Source organism: Haliotis asinina, chromosome 5 (assembly GCF_037392515.1).
Source record: "Haliotis asinina isolate JCU_RB_2024 chromosome 5, JCU_Hal_asi_v2, whole genome shotgun sequence".
NCBI classification, from domain to species: domain Eukaryota; kingdom Metazoa; phylum Mollusca; class Gastropoda; order Lepetellida; family Haliotidae; genus Haliotis; species Haliotis asinina.
Window position 1 is genome coordinate 69,534,255 of NC_090284.1, and position 16,456 is coordinate 69,550,710.

The following is a 16,456-nucleotide window of genomic DNA, read 5'->3' on the forward strand; positions in this document are numbered from 1 at the left end:
GTGTTAATAAACATCACAAGTTCGCCCCAGTTTGTATTCAAGGCAGGCATGCAGTAATTGATTAATGGTTTGAGCTTTCCTGAACAGTGTGACATGCATGAAGCACCTAATTGTATACTGCAGAAATGGTTACAGATCTAGTCCCAGCTGTTGCTCTTAGCAACTATGTGTTTTGGGAGATCTTCAATTTAATATGAAAACAGATGGAAGGAAATTTACCTTTTTTATTTTGCTTAAATTTTTAATGAACACAGTGTGCAAAATTTATGCTGCTCCTGTGGTATCTGGCTAACAAAAGTTCACCAGAACCACTGAATGATAAATTTGCAGTGGTTCTGGTGGCCAGTGAATTTTGTACTGACAGTGAAGTAAATCTCCAAATATTATTTTGGACCAGTGAAGTACAGATATGGTCTCTAATTATTGTTCACTCACTGGCCCTGAATTAAACTGGGAAATTTGTATAGGTTTCTTTCCCTGTGAATAACCCTTATAGAGAACTTACCTTTAAATCAGAGCCAATATATTGAATGAAGTATTGTATAAAGTGCTGACTTTGAGGCCTTTGAAACTATACAAAAATCTCCACACAAATGCAATATGCGAGTATATTCCCATAGGAGGATCGCACACTGATTCGCTCACCTGGCTAAAAATGTAACTTTTAAAGCATCCATTAGGGTTCACATTTGTCACATTCATATAACCATAATAAAGCTTTATGGGTTTTTTAAATATTATCATTAAATGCTGAAGGCAATTCAGATGTTTATCATCTTTATAAAAATCGTTAGTATACATGTTGAAGTCACGGACTATGGATCAGTTCCACACAGAAATATTAATCCGTGGCAAGTGGACCCTGCAAAAGATGAGGGCAACAAGTCCTCACAGAGACTTTAAGTACAACATACCCCTTGATACGTACGTGATCTGAAGAGCAATTCATTTTAGTTCCTTAGTTTCAGTAAAGCTCCAAATACAAACTGCACCATATTATGTCAATATGAGCAAAACCGAAATACTCCATTGCCTTGAGCACATTACATGACAAGCACAGCCAACGAAAATACTTAGACAGTAAAACAAAAGTACACATCATTATTTCCCAAACCATCAAAATAAATAAGCTTAAAAACTGCAAAATAAAATTTCTATTCATAACGTACACAAGCTTTCAATGCTAAAAGCAACTTGATGCACACAATGTGAGTCAATCTGTCAGTCATTACAACATTATGGTCAAACACAGGGAGCTTCACTTTTACATTTACACTTACTTTTGAAGCTGAAGATATTGAAACTTGTAACTGAAACTTGAAAATTGCTCTCAACTCTTCAGCATGACAAGAAAGCTTTAAAGAGGCACTGATACAGAGCGAATAATGTTTCTCACCCACGGTCTAATTATGAAACCAAGCTGCAAATTGGTCAGCACCCGCTACCTCGACCGTGATGGACAAAGGGACTGGGCTCCTGTCCACATGAGCAGAATTTCTTCACCCTAGACATTCATGAGGCCTGATGCCCATCATATGCCATTATTTAAAAATATCCATGGTATGCTGTGAGACACACGACATAAAGCAGGATTATTTACCAGCTGCAGATGAATAGAATATCGTTCTTTAGACATGGATATTGATGGACACATTCCTGAACAAGGTAGTAGCCAGACATTGTTGCTATAACATTAGTCTGTTTTAAATTCATTATATGCATTTTGTTTTAATTTATTTGTTGTAGCATTCAGCAGAATCTATATGACAGAAAACAGACACTAGATCGTGCATAGGGCATGTGTGAAATAGGATCCATATCGGCAGTCTATACAATGTTTAAATGTTAGTCATGATAGAAATTTACTATAAGTATAAGCAAACCATGTGTTCTTATAATTAATTTTCAAAATCATACAACTCTGACAATAAACTAATTAGGGTTATGAGACAAAATATAAAGACGTACTTTGGCTTCGTCATTTTTCCGTCCTAATAGTTTTTTACCATTTCTACCACTGGCAGATGATTAACCTTCAAAGTGTTTCATTTGTTTTCATAATACATTTGTAATGAAGTAAAAATGACTTCACCTTAGTTGATTTGTTAATCAAACTCTCAGTTGCACATGCAGGCTGCGCAGCAGAGGTCATGAACCGGTCACAAATTCTGGGATGTCACCCGGGTACTCACAGGAGAAAAACAATAACAAAAGGAACAACCAGTCCATGGAAATTGCTCCACATCACTCCCCCTGTAACACTAGGCTTCTCCTACCCCCCTGGATGCATATTCAGAAGTGACATCAGCACAGGGAAATCCTGTTTATCCTGAGAATCCCAGGACAAATTAATGTGTGCGTGAGGTGGTGTTTCACACTACTGGAACTAATGTACTACCATGTCGTGGCTTCAAACATTCTATCCAGCTGGGTATCAACCCATGGGCTTCCGCATGTAAAACAAACACATTAAAAGTGTTTGCCTGATGCAGAAAACCTGCATATTTAACACACAAATTATATCAAATACACAGTGAATTTAGAAGCTTGCATCAAAGTTGACGCAGTGCTACCTAGCCCTTAGTTCAGGTAATCTAATCTAAAAGCAAATGTTTCCCAGTTAATTGCTTAGTGCTGATTAAATACCTGCCTACATTGTTTGTCATTATAAAAAAATCAAAGTTTATGTCTTGATGAAAGTTTCAAACTGAAGCTGACTCCCCAAAACATGTCCATGACAGAATCTCGTGACACCATGATGACTATTCTGCCTAGGGCAAACACTGTATAACCACTAACTTATCCTTGGTCACCCAGGTAACTAAATCACTGTAAAGGGAGAGGATCCACCTGTTCAGATGTACATCTTGCAACAGTAGTTCTCTCAAAGACTTATAGACTAACAGGATTCGCTGTAACCATGGTAACAGCAACAAGAAGTACAGTGGAAGCTGTCTAATCCGGCACTCATTGGGACTGGGGAAATAATCTGTTTTCAACAAGGTGTCGGATTGCAGAGCTGATGATAGATGTACAAGACACGAAAGGGACTTGGATTTTATGCCAGTGTTGACAACTTGCTGGATTAGACAGATGCTGGTTTGGACAGTTTCCACTGTACATGTATAATACATGTATATACACATTCAGTCAAAGACTTGCAGACTCACAGGATTCATTGTACCATGGCAGCAGCAACAAGAAGTACATGTATAATACATGTATACACATGTTCACTAAACGACATGAAGACTAACAGGATTCACAGTAACCATGGTAACAGCAACTTGAAGTACATGTATAACAAAGAAGACACACTGTGTCTGACAGTAAGTGCTATCCTACATTTACTTGATGAGGCAACAAGCCACATCTGTACATAAACTCAAGGCACACGGTGTATGGCACCATCTTCAGCGATCAGACCTGACATGCACATATATTTTGGAAGATAAGATTACAGATCTGAATTGTGCAAAGAAATGGTTATCAAAATCAAATGTTACAAAACTTCACTCCATCTCTCATGGACTGCTGTTTTTGGAAATTGGTAACACAGATTTTAACTGTCCTAAGGAAAAGGTTATCAAAAACAGTCATAATTTATCTAAAAAATAACTGACATAAGTCAAACATGAAGCATAACAGTCTCATAGTTCTAAACACATTACACTGGTAATGAAAGGTGAACATCAGATTGTAGAAAATACAAAATGTCTCCCTGGAAATATGATGTTCTGTTTGTGTTTCATGTATTATGAGATTCCAATATACCAATATTTTAAAGATGAGCAGTGCCATGATAACTATGGCAATAAAGATGTCCTTGACTTACTGTTGAAGCAAAACTCTGTCAAAGACATGAGAAATAAAAAGAAAATACACCTTTCTACAAGGAAGTATACAATTTCTGATATTTTCTCAAACACCTCAATTAATCCATAATCGTATATCTGATCATCAGCAGGTGTGTAAATTTTGTCAACCTTGAGGCACACCCCAAGAAGGAGGTCAAGCTTTTTTACTTCATCCAAGTCATGGCTGTTGTTCAAGTCGAAATGGATACAAATACAAATACCAGCATGATAGAATAGATTAGCACTTCCAAGATGTGATTCACCACTTAAGGATTATTGCTAAAACATTGGTAAAATTTGACGTCAAACTGTGTGTTTCTAAATCGATAAAAACACACAACTAAAACATTTATCATTTCTTGCAATGGTATAATGTCCAATGTTACATACAGTTTTCATGCTTGAGGCTAATCAAAGTTTAGGACTCTCCCTTGTTCAACACAAATAAAACAAAAGATCTAAATATAATAATTAGTGTTCATGAAATGAAGAACATAGCTATTGCACAACACGTCTATGAAGTACTTGATTTTGATTATTTTCATTCAAGATGGCCAGTCACTGTATTATTGAAACTTCAATTCTGACAAGTGAATTGCAGGCCACCAGACTTAATACACCAATTAGTACATGATGGTACTGTTATTATTGCTGTTCCATAGCAATACAGCATCTACAACAGTGATGTCAACTACACCGTCTACAGCACTTACAACAGCAACGTTAACTTCACTGTCAACAGCATCAACAGCAATGTCTAAAGCATCTATACAAGTTACAACAGTGCTGTCAACAATACCGTCAACATCATCGTTAATGATGACATAACAGTAAATGGCATTTTGCCATTTCCATTTCAAAACAACTCTTCATGACTTGAACTACATACAAATGTACCTTATGTTCCTGCTACGTACACTACAATTTCAAACAGGAACATTCCGCAAGTAAACACAGTGTCAAATTATAAACATAGACAAGAATCATGATTGCTGTGAGTGTTTCATAATACATGTAAATACAGTTTGTCACATATATCATGTTCTTGACTTACACAGAATTCTGAATTGTCATGACACTGCAATATCAATACAATATTTCAGTACAGTATTTAAAAAATTGTATCATTTAAATGGTGACAAAACATTTGAACACAACATTCATATTAACAGATTAAGTACACTTCTCACATATACTGTAAAACCCACACAAGTTTGTTCTCCCCCTGAAAATTTCTGCTTGATACAAGCAAATACCAAATGGTCACACACTAACAATACAGCACAGGTCACGTGGACTTACAGAATTAAGCTTATTTCCTCCAAGATGCATACTTCTTTGAGAGGCATTTAGAATTTGAGGCAGTAGAGAAGTTGTTTGTCCACATATTGTTATCCTTCTTTAACATACATACTTGTTTTTGACATAATGATATTGGAGAAAACATTATAAAATATTTTTCCCTTCACAGATTTGGACAACTCAGCAGTTTAATAACCAGCACTAGGATTCTTCTGCCCTTGGCACTGATCATCATTCTCGATCGTACACATCTATTAACATAACAGGGATATTCAACAGAGCAAATCAAGTACTGTATTGTGAAGTCACGTAATTGGGAATTTTTCCTTATCTCCATAAAAACTGTCCAAGGACCTGCAGATTTACTTTTTCCTACTGACAGAGCAGGATCTAATGGAGGCAACATCTTGCCTTGTTGATGAATTTGCAAAATCAGAAAAATCTTCCACTCCATTTTGAAGTTGGTAATGAGCGTTCTGTGAATGTTTGCACCACAAGGAACAAAGCAGGCAGCCAAATAACTCAATGTACAAGTTACAATACTTGTAGTTCAGGTCATGCATGACACCATTTAGGAAATGTAAGTCATCCTGACCAGTGAAAACCATGGCAGAAAACAACAACTGGTGGCATCAGACTTCCTTTTCAGTTTTTACTGAATCAAATACATGGATACACAACCAGCCTGGCCACTTGGAAGCCGTCTGCTGCATCTTCACCTTCCATACAGGTCAGGGCCTCTTCACTGGCACATCTATGAACTAGTCTGACAGATTACAGCTTCTCATCAAACCAGACCAGCATCTTTAGCCATTCCGTAAAAGATAGAATCTGTGTCTTGCAGTAGGGCCTGAGGGTTGTCGAACTCTCGGATCTTTCCAGCATCCAGAACCATGATTCTGAGGAAATATGATGATAACTTGTCAAGACTAAAAGAATGTAAAATCACTGGTTATCAGTTAAAGTCTTCTTACATACACTTTTATCTGGGATTCAAAACTAAGAGCCTTTAGGTGGCAAGATTTGAGAATAATTGCAATGTTGCCTGAAAGCGAGGAACAGATCGTATTTGTCAAGAACAGATCCTATTTGGTAGCAGCAGACCGTAGCTGCTAACTATATATCCAAAACTACTGATACAACACCACAAATACAGATGCAACAAATGGGCACATACACCACATAAATATATTTCATGTGTCACTAAATAACATGCAGTGATAGCTGATGGTGTAAAGCCAAACAATGACCCTGTCTTTACCACAGACGGAAACCTAGGCATTGTAATCTGTTTACTTGCAGCTTGTATTATATACACAGAAATCACAGTTTTGGATTATAGTAGCAAATTGGTATCGAACTGGTCTTCCATTCCATGTACTCACTTAGAATAATCCATGATGGTGTTCAGTCTGTGGGCGATCGTAAGGACAGTGCACTCGGCAAACTCTGTGCGAATTGTAGCTTGGATCAGATCATCTGTCTCCAGATCCACAGCAGCTGTTGCCTCGTCTAAGATGAGGATCTTGGTCTTCCTCAACAGTGCTCTCGCCAGACACACCAACTGACGCTGTCCAACACTGCCATATAAAACAACTGTTGTTCTCATAGGTATCTCTGTTGTTTTCACACTAGATTCTACACCTACAATGATCTGTGGAGGTACGATAACTTTTTAGGTTGGAGGATAACATACAGGATGAATAGAAAGATGGCTGGAGAGTGGGTGAGTGACTTTAGTTTTACGCCAGCCATATGGTGGCGATTTGTCAATACCAGACTGGACTGGACCAGACAATCCAGTGATCAACAGTAGGAACATCAATCTGCGCAACTGGGAACCAATGACGTCTCAACAAAGTCAGCAAGCATGATCACCTGGTCCCATTAGACACCACTTACAACAGTGAGTGAGTGAGTCAATATTTAAAGTCACATCTGCAATGTTTCAGCCATATCATGACCGGAACATAACAATGAAATGGCACACATGTGTATTATACAAACCCGTTGAGAAACAACAGTAAAACAACTAGAATATTACAGAAAAGAATGTAAAACTAGTAATTATACGTAAAACAGTTTATCTATAGAGAACAATACAATATAAAAATGGGTTATAGATTGCTAACAATTGAAGGTAGATCACCATACTAAGGACCATGGGGACTTACAGTACTTTTTCTACATGCATCAGCAATTTGGGAAATTCAGCCATACAGTAAAAGGACAGCTATTCTATGACTAAAAGCGTGGAAAGTTTGAACCTCTTACAACAAGCATAGTCACCTTACGTGGCAAGCATTGATTGCTGAAGACCTATTTCATCTATCTTCACAGGCAAAAGATACTGGCAAACAAACCAAAACCCATAGTCTTAGCTCACAATATTCACCTAAGCTCCATACATAGATGAATATCAATAAATAGACATTCATAATTGGAAAAAACAACCAAAAAACCATCAGGCATTGAAATATTTGTTGGGTCCAAACTACTATGACAATGAGTCTCTATATATATTATCAGGACATAATTGGGTGTGTTTTTCCTGACCTACCTGAGGTTTTCCCCTCCCTCAGTACACTCGTACTGAAGCTGCTTTGGAAGTGAGACCACATAGTTCTTTAGATGTGCATGTTCCAGGGCCCGCCACACATCCTCGTCATTGAACTGGTCAAAGGGGTCCAGGTTCATGCGCAGTGACCCGGAAAACAAGACAGGATCCTGTGAAGGAAAACAGTTATATCCAGTGAAGGAAACTTTTACAGCCAGTGAAGGAGATAATTACATTCAGTGAAGGAAACAATTACAACACAATTACATCCAGTGAAGGAAACAATTACGAAACAATTACATCCAGTGAAGGAAACAATTACGAAACAATTACATCCAGTGATCATAATGAGTAGCAATAATACGAAACTGAAGTAGTTTAACTGGTGATGGACTCATTGCATAGATATCACACTCAGGTGTATAATTGTCACAATAACAGGCAAACATATTCAAAGATGGATGTCAGTTGGTCATGTCTCAGCAGTGACTGAGAGCACACATACCTGTGGAATAATGGTTAGTTTTGATCGGAGATCGTGTAGGCCAATCTTGGAAATGTCAACACCATCGATGGATATACTGCCACCAGCTGACTCAATTATACGGAACAGCGCAAGTGTCAAGGAAGACTTCCCTGCCCCTGTTCTGCCTACAATGCCAACCTGAGGAAGAAAAGTTGATCATTCAGTGCTTATGTTTGGGTGAGTGAGTGAGTTTAGTTTTACACCGCACTCAGCAATATTCCAGCCATATGGCGGCGGTCTGTAAATAATCGAGTCTGGACAAGACAATTCACTGATCAACAACATGAGCATCGGTTTGCGCAATTGGGAACCGATGACGTGTCAACAAAGTCAGCGAGCCTGACCACCCGATCCCGTTAGTTGCCTCTTAAGAGAAGCATGGGTTGCTGAAGGCTTATTCTACCCCGGGACATTTACGGGTGCTTATGTTTGGAATGGAGGTAGCAGTATTAGGTATCAGAGTCTCTGCATCTGAAAACGAATGTTCAATTTATAAAACTCTGATCATAACCAACTTTTTCTGCATCAAATACGTAAATATCCAGATGTGAAATATATTGTTCGTAACACATCAAGGTAACAAAGGAAACTAGCATCTTATTATCTCACCTTCTCCCCACTGTTAACACTGCAGTCAATTCCCTTCAAGACAAGGTCAAGGCCGTCTCTGTAGCGTGTCTGGTAGTTGTCAAAGGTTACCTTACCAGTCATAGGCCAATCACTGTCCGGCTTCTTGCCCTCTATCTCCCATGGAGCCTGATGAAAACACACAAGACCTAGTTCAGTTAACAATGAAAGCATATACACAATCACAATGACATTAAACACACAATACCTAGTTCAGTTGAAAATGAAAGCATATACACTATCACAATGATGTTAAACACACACTATCTAGTTCAGTTGACAATGGAAGCATATACACTATCACAATGATGCTAAACAAACAAGACCCAGTTCAGTTAACAATGAAAGCATATACACTATCACAATGATGTTAAACACACAAGACCTAGTTCAGTTGACGATGAAAGCATATACACTATCACAATGACATTAAACAGACGGGACCTACTTCAGTTGACAATGAAAGCATATATACAATCACAAAGACGTTAAACACAAAATAAAGCATATACACTATCACAATGACGTTAAACAAAAAATACCTACTTCAGTTGACAATGAAAGCATATACACAATCACAATGACGTTAAACACAAAATACCTAGTTCAGTTGACAATGAAAGCATATACACTATCACAATGACGTTAAACACACAAGACCTAGTTCAGTTGGCAAAGAAAGCATATACACAATCACAATGACGTTAAACAGACAGGACCTTGTTCAGTTGACAATGAAAGCATATACACTATCACAGTGACTTTAAACAGACAGGACCTAGTTCAGTTGACAATGAAAGCATATACACTATCACAATGACGTTAAACAGACAGAACCTAGTTCAGTTGACAATGAAAGCATATACACTATCACAATGATGTTAAACACACAAGACCTAGTTCAGCTGACAATGAGTGACTGAGTGAGTGAGGATAGATTATCGTCACTGTCCCTTTTCCTGCACTCCTCCCTCGTAACTGTGTCAAAATTTTAATGATAGCTTGGTATCATACTTTTTACATAGATAACATATGAAGGTGTAACAGTGAAGAACTATTTGAGACACACATGTTCAGAACCTAAAGAATCAGTCTCAGTGCATATATGATTCACAAGCAAACGTTCACACAGTAAACCACAACGAACTTGCAGACTACCTACAACATGGTTATATTACCCTTTATGTCAGAAGAGCTGATCACACAATGTGATTTCATCTCAATAGGATCACCATTGTACTATCATTTGAATTATTACAATTAATATATGACTATTAAATAAATAATAAATACTTTCCCTCTTCATGAATATTATCTTATAATACACATAATTAACTCTTCATGTAATGTGATTACTATTCACAAATCATGATTAATGTTTATCATCTGATGAACATAATATTATAATTACTGTTACCATAATATGATGATGTGCTATAACCACACAACTGTTTTTGTGTCTGTGTTTGTGTTTGTGTTGAATTAGATTGTTATCTCACCTCAGTGGGAGTCTCTGTGTACTCTTTGATTCTTTCAACAGCAACAATGTTGGTCTCCAGCTCGCAGGTCATCCTCACCATCCAGTTGAGGGTCTGTGTCACCTGTGTACATCACGTCAATAGATCATACAACATGCTGGCGTCTACTCATTTACAATACTTGCAACAGCTATGTCCTTTTCTGTGATACCTGGAAGTGCTATACCACCAACAGCTATCCCCAATTCATCAATACCTGGAACCTCTGGACCACCCTATTCTGCAATATATAGAAGTGCTTTACCACCAACAGCTATGCCCTATTCTGCAATATACAAAAGTGCTTTTCCACCAATTGCTTATTCCCTATTCTGCAATGAATAGATGTGCTATACCACCAACGGCTATTCCCCATTCTGCAAAATATAGGAGTGCTTTACCACCAACTGCTATTCCCTATTCTGTAATACATAGAAGTGCTATCCCACCAACTGCTATGACTTATTCTGCAATACCTGGGCTTGGTACCGCACCAACAGCTATGCAATTTTCTGCGAAACCCTGAGCTTGCACTTTAACAGTATTATTAGTTTTGCTATGATGGGTTGTTCAGCTATACTTACATTCATGGCATATGAGATGGACAGTCCAACAATGCCTGGGTTCAGACTGTCACGGCCCAGAACAGCAAAAAGCGATGCAAAAAAGATAATGCAGTTTCCCACAAACTCCAGACGAATCGCAAGCCACCTGTCAGAGAACAGTCATCTTACATTATTTCACACATCAAAAAGCATCTGCAGGCTAACTTAAAGAAAAATCACTTGTTCTCAAATGAACATTGAAATATGGGCTTGACTAGTTGAAACACCAACCATTTGCCCCCAAACAGTGTCTTGTGCAAGGACAGGACAAATGTAGATATACCAGCAAGGACAAAGCGTCACATCTCACCTGTTGGAGACAATACTTGGGTAGTAGGAAATCTGGTTCTCATCCACCTTATTCTGAGATTCGTTGATGAAGCGACTTTGTTGTCCAAAGGCTCGGATAGTCACAGCTCCAGTGATGGTTTCACCGAAGTGAGAGTATATGGGGGAACGGCTCACTGACTCTAAACGTTTCAGTTGCCGGGACGATGCCACATAAAATCTCTGTGACCAAAACATGTGTATATTGACTTACAGTAATATGCAAGTTTCAATTATATTTTTTACTCAAAATCAGAAATACATTTTTTAATAAGAACATATACTTCAACTCTTTGAAATTAAAATGATAAGAATTAACCTTTGATATGGGTTAGAACTGAACAGTCAATGTAACTGATTACACTGTAAGAAATCAGGAAATATACACACTTTGAAAATACAATGAAAAGATGATTGCAGTCCATGGTTTTAAAACTCTTACAGTTGTTAAACAATACATTTTAATCCCTTATGACAAAGGCAAATGTTGAGTCTTTATTCAGACTAACAGGAGGTGTTAGTAAAATGTGAGGTAGTCCAAGAAACAAGGCAGTGTTTACAAGGGTTGTGATATACAGAAAACAAGCAAAAGCAAATTGCTCAAACATTATTTAAAGGCAGCCCAAGTCTACACAAGCACAATGAAAAATCTAGTGGTGCGTGAAAACTCAATAAAGGAAAAGCAAATACTAAGGTTGTGAAGTGTCTAGGACACACTGACAACAGGAATCTGATTTTAGTTTCCGAAGCTGACAACACAATGACAAGGAGCACTTGCCACAAGTGAGATGTCACTATACAACACCACAACAACACTGATGTCAGTAAAGACCATATAATGAGGATATCACCTATATGATCTCAAGTTGTACGATTGAGAATTTACTCTAGAACTTCTGTCTCTTTTTTGAAGCTTTTTTGTTTTGAACCAAAGAGACAACAAATAACAAATTTGTCAACAAAGTGCAATCACATCTATCATGCTCCTTGTGAGTCGGCAGCATTTCAGCAAAACATATCTGAATTTTTTCTGGAAGATCAACATAGTTGTGAAGCTGCAAATAAATTATACTCAAGCCGTAAATGACACACTGTATCAAAGACCACAAAGACCCGAAAGAGATGAAAAAGTAAAATCAGTGTCAATACATGTACTTCACATGAGAAATCTTGTTAGGACCTTTCCCATCATTGTATATCATGTATACAATTCTATGTCTACTACGTCTATCACATCATTACCATAAGTCATGTATTTGTGGCTGAAGTCCAACACTTCAGATTTTCAACAGTCAACCATGCATAACAACATCTTAAGTCTTAAGACTCTCACATGATCATAGTACATAATGGACAACCTTGGGCCCCTTTGCTCACAATGGCAAGCACCAGTGGGCGGAACTTATGTATGGTAATACAAGTCAATTGTAAGGTAAGTGTTCAACTTCTCCTTGTTTGCCAGTCCTCATATCAGGCTCATCAGTACTTAATGGTGGCATGGCATTGTCTGTACACCTATGTCTAATACAATCAATATATGCTGCTAAGAAGGTCAAAGAACAATCTGCAGAACTTCTGTCGCAAAGGCAAGACAGGAGGAAGCTGCCCCTGAGTAAGCTAGATAGCCAGAGTAAGCTAATCCAGCTGCTTCATAGGCAGATCATTCCAGAGTCTTGGTCCCTTGTTACTGCAGTTTATCAAGTGAACCATACACACAATCCAGACTAGCCAAGCTCATTTTCTGCTCGGAATCCTTGATGGACATGAAAAACTTGCCAGCTTTCAACCAAGATAATGGTGACTGCAGGAATCTGGCCAGGTTTCAGTTTTGTTTGGTTTTACTGTGACCACAAATACATGATTTATGTCAATTTATGACCAATTTATGAGCGTTTCATTGACCTACATATTCCTGCTGTGAAATGCACAGTGGGTGGAGTAGATTGTCAATCAGACATACTTCGTGCAGACAGCAACTTCACATAAGATACCGGCTAAGTAGGAGAGTAGAAAAAGTATGCGAATTGAAAATGATTGTTGCAATGAGTAAGTGAATCTGTTCTGCCATTTTTAGCATTATTTCAGTTATCTTATGGCTGGGATTTTTGTAAACAAACAACACACCATGTGCATATATGAGGCGCCATGATGTTTGGTGTGGAGTGTGGCTAAGTTAACAGAGGGTTGATCCAGGTACCCTGGTGCTTGGGGAGAATACAGGACACTTCAACCAAACACTGTGTCTTTGTAGGGTACCCTGGGGTTTAACCATCCATTGTTTCTACGTAGGGTAAACTGAGGTTTAATCACCATTGAGTCTAGGTAGGGTAGGGTAGGGTAGGGTAGGTTTAACCATCATTGTGTCTAGGTAGGGTACCCTTGTGTTAAACCACCATTGTGTCTAGGTAGGGTACCCTGAGGTTTAGTGAATGAGTGAGAAAGTTTTGTTTTACGCTGCACTCAGCAATATTCCAGCTATATGGCGACATAATCGAGTCTGGATCAGACAATCCAGTGATCAACAACATGAGCATAAATCTGCTCAACTGGGAACCAATGATGTATCAACTAAGTCTGTGAGCCTGACCACCCAATCCCGTTGCTCGCCCCTTATGACAAGCATAGTCCCCTTTTGTGGCAAGCATGGGTTGCTGAAGGCCTATTCTAAACCGAGACCTTCACGGGTCCCCTATGGTTTAACCAACATTGTGTCTAGGTAGGGTACCCTTTGGTTTAACCATCATATGGTCTAGCTGGGGTACCCTGGGGTTTAACCACCATTGTGTGTAGGTAGGCTATCCTGGGGTTTAACCATTATATGGTCTAGGTAGGATACCCTGGGTTTTAACCATCATATGGCCCAAGTAGGGTACCCAGGGTTTAACCACCACATGGCCCAAGTAGGGTACCCAGGGTTTAACCACCATATGGTCTAAGTAGAGTATCCGGGGGTTAACCATCATTGTGTCGAAGTATAGTACCATGACATTTCACCAGGATTGTGTCTGCATACAGTACCCTGGGCTTTAACCATCATTGTGTCTAAGTAGGGTACCATGAGATTAAGTTTGGTTGCGGTCATGAGTAGTCACCTGAACCAAAACACTATGTAGCCAATACACATCAACATGTTCAAGGAGATCATTTCTGTGTATGAAGTGAGTGTTGAGGGATGTATCATCATTTCTGTGTATGAAGTGAGTGTTGAGGGGTGTATCGTCATTTCTGTGTATGAAGTGAGTGTTGAGGGATGTATCGTCATTTCTGTGTATGAAGTGAGTGTTGAGGGATGTATCGTCATTTCTGTGTATGAAGTGAGTGTTGAGGGATGTATCGTCATTTCTGTGTATGAAGTGAGTGTTGAGGGATGTATCGTCATTTCTGTGTATGAAGTGAGTGTTGAGGGATGTATCGTCATTTCTGTGTATGAAGTGAGTGTTGAGGGATGTATCGTCATTTCTGTGTATGAAGTGAGTGTTGAGGGATGTATCGTCATTTCTGTGTATGAAGTGAGTGTTGAGGGATGTATCGTCATTTCTGTGTATGAAGTGAGTGTTGAGGGATGTATCGTCATTTCTGTGTATGAAGTGAGTGTTGAGGGATGTATTGTCATTTCTGTGTATGAAGTGAGTGTTGAGGGATGTATCGTCATTTCTGTGTATGAAGTGAGTGTTGAGGGATGTATTGTCATTTCTGTGTATGAAGTGAGTGTTGAGGGATGTATCGTCATTTCTGTGTATGAAGTGAGTGTTGAGGGATGTATCGTCATTTCTGTGTATGAAGTGAGTGTTGAGGGATGTATCGTCATTTCTGTGTATGAAGTGAGTGTTGAGGGATGTATTGTCATTTCTGTGTATGAAGTGAGTGTTGAGGGATGTATCGTCATTTCTGTGTATGAAGTGAGTGTTGAGGGATGTATCGTCATTTCTGTGTATGAAGTGAGTGTTGAGGGATGTATTGTCATTTCTGTGTATAAAGTGACTGTTGAGGGGTGTATCGTCATTTCTGTGTATGAAGTGAGTGTAGAGGGATGTATCGTCATTTCTGTGTATGAAGTGAGTGTTGAGGGATGTATTGTTATTTCTGTGTATGAAGTGAGTGTTGGGGGATGTATCTTCATTTCTGTGTATGAAGTGAGTGTTGGGGGATGTATCATCATTTCTGTGTATGCACTGCATGCTGAGGAATGTCAGCACGTAATTTATCAAAACTAACCATATCTCTTGGAAAACTACATTCTAACATTTTGCATACAATTTAACTAAGAACTAAGGTGTATATTAGAAACTGTGCTAGACAATATGCAAAATATGCAAACATAAAACAAAATGAAAAGCAAAGAAAATGTGAAAATAATCACAAAGCCATGCACCCTTGAAAAACACAACAACCATGCAGCATGGCACGAGAACAAAAGCACAAAATCAATCCAAAATGCAACCATAATGGTTAGAGAAGCAACTTTAACATTCCCAACTACTTCCCATACAACTAATTACCTGTAAAAAGTAATACAGAAACATCAGGGGGATGATGACAACGAGAAACAGCTGCGTGCTGATGGATATTACAATCAGGGTGCTTATCACATGTAGGAGGCAGTACAGCCACATGTGAATCACTGAGGGGATGGTCACGTCAACGCCATCAACGTCCTTGCTGAATCGGTTCACAATCCGACCCAGAGGGGTCGTATCAAAGAAGCTCATGGGTGATTTCAAGATGTTCTTTAGGAAACTCAAATGCAGAATTTTGGATGCATCTCTTGCCCCAATTGTACGAATCAGTGTTCCAAAAAATATGAAGACACCTGCAGAAATTAAATGTGGAAGTAATGTTATTAGTGTTAGGCATTATACTCATAAGTGTAACAATTCACTGAGTGTTGTACTGTACTTAACAATATTCCTGGTATATAACACCTGACCGTAAAGAAATCTCAAGGACTTCATCAGCATGCATCTACACGACTGGGGTATGATGATGTTACCAACAAATACACCAGGCCTGACAATCAAATCAGTTAAGACACCTGTTACAAGCAGCATAGGTTACCAGGATGTATTCCAACCTGGAATTCCAACAACCTGTATCGGTCAAACCAGTATCACCAGGGATGTGTTAAGTCAACTCCTATG

General features: G+C 38.6%; 1 protein-coding gene across 3 annotated transcripts in view; it reads right to left on the reverse strand.

Moving 5' to 3' along the window:
• Positions 1-5,844: 5,844 nt before the first annotated feature.
• Positions 5,845-16,456, reverse strand: part of LOC137285155 (multidrug resistance-associated protein 1-like) — a 55,523-nt gene continuing 44,911 nt past the window's right edge. For 2 of the 3 annotated variants that reach the window (XM_067817382.1, XM_067817381.1), the window contains exons 24-31: positions 11,302-11,501; positions 10,971-11,097; positions 10,369-10,470; positions 8,852-8,998; positions 8,222-8,380; positions 7,720-7,886; positions 6,545-6,739; positions 5,845-6,058 (exon numbers count right to left, since the gene is read on the reverse strand). In XM_067817382.1, the coding sequence (XP_067673483.1) occupies positions 5,947-6,058; positions 6,545-6,739; positions 7,720-7,886; positions 8,222-8,380; positions 8,852-8,998; positions 10,369-10,470; positions 10,971-11,097; positions 11,302-11,501 (1,209 nt within the window). In that variant the 3' untranslated portion in view covers positions 5,845-5,946. Of the gene's footprint in view, positions 6,059-6,544; positions 6,740-7,719; positions 7,887-8,221; positions 8,381-8,851; positions 8,999-10,368; positions 10,471-10,970; positions 11,098-11,301; positions 11,502-15,817; positions 16,129-16,456 lie in introns of all 3 variants that reach the window. The other variant, XM_067817380.1, reaches the window with a different exon arrangement.